Source organism: Sphaeroforma arctica (genome assembly GCF_001186125.1).
Source record: "Sphaeroforma arctica JP610 unplaced genomic scaffold supercont1.150, whole genome shotgun sequence".
NCBI lineage: Eukaryota > Ichthyosporea > Ichthyophonida > Sphaeroforma > Sphaeroforma arctica.
The window spans coordinates 108,279-113,928 of NW_014040408.1; the positions used below are offsets into that span (position 1 = coordinate 108,279).

At 37.8% G+C, this 5,650-nt stretch overlaps 1 protein-coding gene across 1 annotated transcript in view; it reads right to left on the bottom strand.

The window, feature by feature from the left end:
* SARC_03086 (hypothetical protein) overlaps window positions 1-4,904 on the bottom strand; it is a gene marked incomplete at its 3' end in the record, with an annotated part of 7,419 nt that extends 2,515 nt beyond the window's left edge. The window contains exons 1-9 of the mRNA XM_014303139.1: window positions 4,556-4,904; window positions 2,957-3,101; window positions 2,561-2,734; window positions 2,129-2,323; window positions 1,447-1,550; window positions 1,072-1,122; window positions 789-910; window positions 488-592; window positions 194-338 (exon numbers count right to left, since the gene is read on the bottom strand). Coding sequence (XP_014158614.1) covers window positions 194-338; window positions 488-592; window positions 789-910; window positions 1,072-1,122; window positions 1,447-1,550; window positions 2,129-2,323; window positions 2,561-2,734; window positions 2,957-3,101; window positions 4,556-4,786 — 1,272 coding nt within the window. The 5' untranslated portion in view covers window positions 4,787-4,904. The remainder of the gene's footprint in view (window positions 1-193; window positions 339-487; window positions 593-788; window positions 911-1,071; window positions 1,123-1,446; window positions 1,551-2,128; window positions 2,324-2,560; window positions 2,735-2,956; window positions 3,102-4,555) is intronic.
* Window positions 4,905-5,650: the final 746 nt, after the last annotated feature.

Here is a 5,650-nt window from a genome sequence, read left to right on the forward strand (position 1 = left end):
TATATATATATATACATACATACATATATATAATATTATAGCAATATAATAATATAAAATATATAAATTAAAATAAAATAAAATAAAACAATATATATATCATGTGTATATATAGCGGTCAATACATAATTTATCCCAAACTACTCAAGCATCGAAATACACTCTTGGGTTCGATACTATACAATACACACACCTTCCAGTGACCCATTGCGTTCCAATGCATTATGAGGGCGAAATCCCGTGCCTTGTCGAGATCTACTTTGTCATTTAGATCGATTAAATAGACTTTGTCGTCTCCTAATTCACAAAACTTATCTACGGCATCTCGAGTCAGTCGCCTTCAATACAGAAAATCAACGAGATCAACCACAGGCCCAGGTAGTGTTAGAACCGGTAATAGATTACCATCGGAATTTCGATCAAAGCACAGCACTTGCATGAAATCCAAGCACGTGCGTAAACCAGCGATAATATGTGGATTGCTTACCTGATCGTGTCGATGAGCGGCTTTTTAGATTCCTCGTCACCATCGTCAACCCCGGCGACGGCTGTAGATCCCAATACTATACAACAAATGTAGGCTGTTTTGTGCCTGTGACCGATAGAACAGAAACATCAATGTCGAATTCCTTCATGTCCGACGGGCAGTACAGTATGCGTTATGGCGAGAAAATAAAAGCACATTTTTGTCGTCAGTAAACTCTAACGAACTGTAGAATTGGCAAGAAAATGCCACAGGCTGCTGAAGAGTTTCAATGGGCGACACGTTCTCACGTTGAACGCCATACCTTTTCCTGACCTCGGCGATCAGTTTCATATAATCGAACGTAAATTCGATTTCTGTCGGCCGAGGTGATAAAAGGAAATCATTGCTACCACCTAATATGAAGACCGCGTCCGCCGATGCCGCCTGCATACGCAATATCGCAATGATACGATTGAGAGGGCTGGGCAACGGATACACACGGAGAAACCCCAACCTTTGCTGATGAAGTGGAATCAATCCACGAATGCAAAACCGTAGCAAGGCGAGAAGTTGTGGTTTCTCTTTAGATCCATAATTACACCTGCCTTTATTTCAGCCGAAGAAGCTGAGGCATTTGTTGCGATGTACGGGCATTCCTAGAGAAAACACAAATAATCGAGATTAGTAGGCAAAATTGCATATCGAATCTCCTATCTACAGCACAGACCTGCTGCGGCTGAAAAATTCCGTATAGAAAAAAGCAGCTTTTTCTCTCTTAGGCTGTATGAAACACCACACATGAACTCAATCGGAAACTGAAAAAAGTCATGTTTGTAAGTGTTATTGGTAAGAATTAGACCAGACTCTTCACATGGAAACAATACTATCTGTTAGGAATATATGAGGTCTGGTATTCACCAGAGCGGCCGAGATCCGAAGTTATAAATGCCAAAAAATCTGGAGAATAAATACAAACATACCGCATGAGTGGAAGGGGTGTCCGGCTCGTTCGCGATTTGACGGTCGTACATATCGAGAATTGTCGCTTTACCGAGAAAATTGGGATTTTTGCTTATGGCTTTACCTGATAAAAGAATGGAGAAAACCGATAATATTGCTTTAGGAACTGTGCTGCTGTGATTCCATCACTGAAGATCTACAACAACTACAGAGTTTGACACTTGGATATGGGCTTAAATTATATGGCACATATCAGCACAGTTGATGTGCTAGACATATATTTAAGTTTTCTGGCACAAACTCTTGTTTAACTGATGATACCACCAAATTAAATTTGATAGCGCGAGAGGAACACTCATAGCATTTACTGTATTGTAAAACTGCTCAATATGCATGTGTGAGTACTGAAAGTACACAAGGAGAACCCTTCCAGTGTATCGCACAAAAAGGTTGAGTAAAACAAAAACCAGCCGTGAAACGTATGTTTCCTAAAAATATACAGACCATCATGCTCCAAAACAGCGTAAGCATATCGCGCGTACTAACATATTGACATTCCGGGCTTGAATTCTTGCTTCAAAACTCCAATCACAAAAAAACAAGCGCATATATATCTGAAGCGCGTGGATGCATTATGTTAACGACAAATATTCACATCCCAATGAATACGGTTTGAGGTAGTCGTCGTTCTCGCACTCATACCTGACCACGCAAGTGTGTGAGATATTGCGCCGAACTTTCGTGACAATACGCGAGCCCATGATCTGTCGATGTTGCATGTGGATGGGTCCATGCTTATGCTATTAGATCCAGTCATATGACCCTCCACCCCAAACGCACATGTGTCGGAATCCCCCACGAATTCGAAGTATCGACAGGGGCTTGCGTTGGACGGGTCTGATGGCATAGAATGGTAGTGTATCCGTATAGATATGAACCAGGACGACATGTTGAATACGACCAGAAAATTATCCAATGCAGCATATGGTACATGTAATCCATTATGTATTTTAATCCGTCTAAAACACTGGACATAAAATATACTTATTAAACACCACTATCACAGATGCAGCTCGAGACACTGCTAAAACTATTGACTCTGAGTAATACAAAACAAACCGAGTGCATATTTACCTGTATTGGGGAGTGTAGGCAGAGGGCATGGCAGAACTTCGGCAGTATTCGGAAAGAGAGAAAAGCCAAAGACTCGTGCAGGTTTGAAATATGTGAGTGCGGTACGTAGATATGCCTCAGTTCGTTTCACCAGGGTTACGACGTATACTTGATCCGGACTTAAATCATGCGCAACTGTCAATTGGACGAATATGATTTTATACAAATGGTTAGTTACAATCATTCAAAAATAAAAGAGCAGTACGAAAGGGACGGTGACTCAATTAGACTAACAATTTTGGAGGACGCTGGAAGCCACACTGCACACGCTAGCCTTTGCTGGAAGCACGAGACAGAATCGTTTAGTAAATACGACGATCATGAGGTTCGTAGACAAACAGGCAGCATCCGACATACGTAAATATGTAGACTCGTCGTATTTACTTCCAATAGCTCGGCAGAACATTCCGTTGACATAAACATTAAAGTAGTTGGCACCACCCGCTAAATGTACATATACGACATCGGCACCTGTAACACAAAGCATAAAATATACCCCGGGCTGCAGTGGGAGGATATACAATATTATCGAGTGCCCAGCAATTATTATGGTTTCATAATGTGACGCGAAAAATTGGAGGCCAATTATGTCGAACAGACGATATATGCTTTTTTAAAACCTGAGATAGATGGTCGAATATCGCCACATAAAGATCATGTGAACTCATTTCAAACCATTTAAAATTGGTTTGTGATGTATGTAAAACTAGGTCTTTGGCATAGAGTAATTAACATCAAATGTTAAGCGAAGCAATGCGGAAGAAAGATATCTATGGCCTCGTGAGGACCTTCGCTACCTTCGCAACCTTCGCACATACTGAACACCATATAACTTACACAGGCAAAACAGTAACAAGGAGAGAGACACCTATCATTTGACATAATCTATAAATGCATGTGATACTACACACACACTACACTACACACATTACTATATATATATATATATATATATATATATATATATATACATACTATATATATATATATATATATATATATATACATATGTACATAGATACATACATAATACATATATACATAGATACATAGATACATACATATGCCTACCATATATACATACATACATACATATATATATATAAATATACATATATATATATATATACATACATAGATACATAGATACATAGATACATACACACACACGTACACACACACACACACACACACACACACCTATATATATATATAAGCACTTTTTGGATGAACTGTCACATTTTTTTCTGTAAATATGTTACTGCTCGAAAACCCAACAAAAATTCGATTTATTGTATTTTTATGTTGTATGTATATAGATCACTAGTAAGTCATTAATAAAAATAGTTATAATTTTGTATTTCTGAGAACAGCAAAGAAAGGCATTCAGCATGCAAACACGCCACTTCAAAAAGAACAAACACAAAATCATACTAGGAATATTCCTATATTTACTCGTCCGTATATCTGATTACACAAAAACCTATCATGCAAAAATATATATGTTTACAAAACAATATTTATTTACATCGACATAGGCTTTCCTACAAACAAAATTTTCAATCCCAATATTACTACATTACAACTATGCTGTTTATATATATAATTCTTTTGGTGTAAGTACACACACAAACCTCTGTTTCTACGAGTGTACAGGTGTGCAAATGAATACAGAACCGTATGTAATCAAAGTTGCTTGCGTATGATGCTATATCGAAAAAAGAGCACGAATTCATGAAAATGATTTGAAAGGAAACTTGTATTTCAATATTATTCGATATCACAGCTGTCGATGTATACTAGTTACAAGTTTGCATTGCTTCCGAACACACTAGATAATGTATACTCACATATTCTTTCAATTTTCATCACGCTATGAAGTGATAGTATTGTATATATCTACAACCACAGAACGCATCAAACGACTTCATAGAAAAATAACACACACTCACACACCCAATCTATGCGGCAGAAATTTTCCTCTTTGATTGAGCGCTCATTAAACTGATGTCTTCCACACAAAATAATTTTCTCTGCATCAACAGGGATGTATTTGCAATTCTCAGGAACATCATGGTGTTTATCTCGCTTTTCTATGCTTAGCAAGCGTGTAGCTATGTTGTCGAAAGACCGAGAGAAAAAGTCTGACGACAATTGCGGTGGTGGGGTATCTAGTACTTTCACCATCGCTACGAGGCTCTCTGTTTGGGCCTTCGTAGTTCACAAACAGAATTGACTTTCATATCACTAATCAGATATATGTGCGTAGGAGCATATACACAGAGTATATGAGGCTGTGATATTTATATGTATTTACAATGTAAATATGTAATAAACCCACTGAACTTGTACATAGTTAAATAGGGAGGAGGCTATGTCTCTCACTTATTGTAAAATATATTTTCCAAAAAAATTTACATGAACATAAAGCCCAGGCCCCAGGGCCAGATTGTTATTGTTTTTAAAAAAACAAGAAAAAAGGAGGCTATGCCAGAACCCTAAAACATAGTCCCAAATGAAGCGATATTTGTTTTAAAACAAAAAACAAAAAAATAATAATATATTTACATATTTATATGTTGGAAAGCGCGGGCTCGACGATTGATGGATTATTCGTGTGGTGACACCGAGTCACAGACACAGAGCAGACTGTTGGCTGGCCGTCATGTACTACATATCGCGTACATACAGTATATAAATATGATATTTATGTTCATACAACACCAGAAGGAAGCCATTCATTTTTTAACACGAGTAGTGCAGTTGATATTAAAAACAATTCCGAGTTTAGTATCCTCAATCAACCCGCGCAATATATGAATATTCATACATACTATTGGAAGACTGCCTGCCACCCGAGTGGATCAACTTAGTGCAGACACTACACACAGCTCTCAGGATGGCGTCACGCTTCGCAGCCGGGAATAAAATTCATAGTAAGGCTAATATTATCAAACGAATATGTGAACCGTTTCAGTTGTAATTTGTAATTTTCTCTCAAAGATGATCAAATTTAAGCAATTGCTGTTGATAACTCAACTTTAACGATTT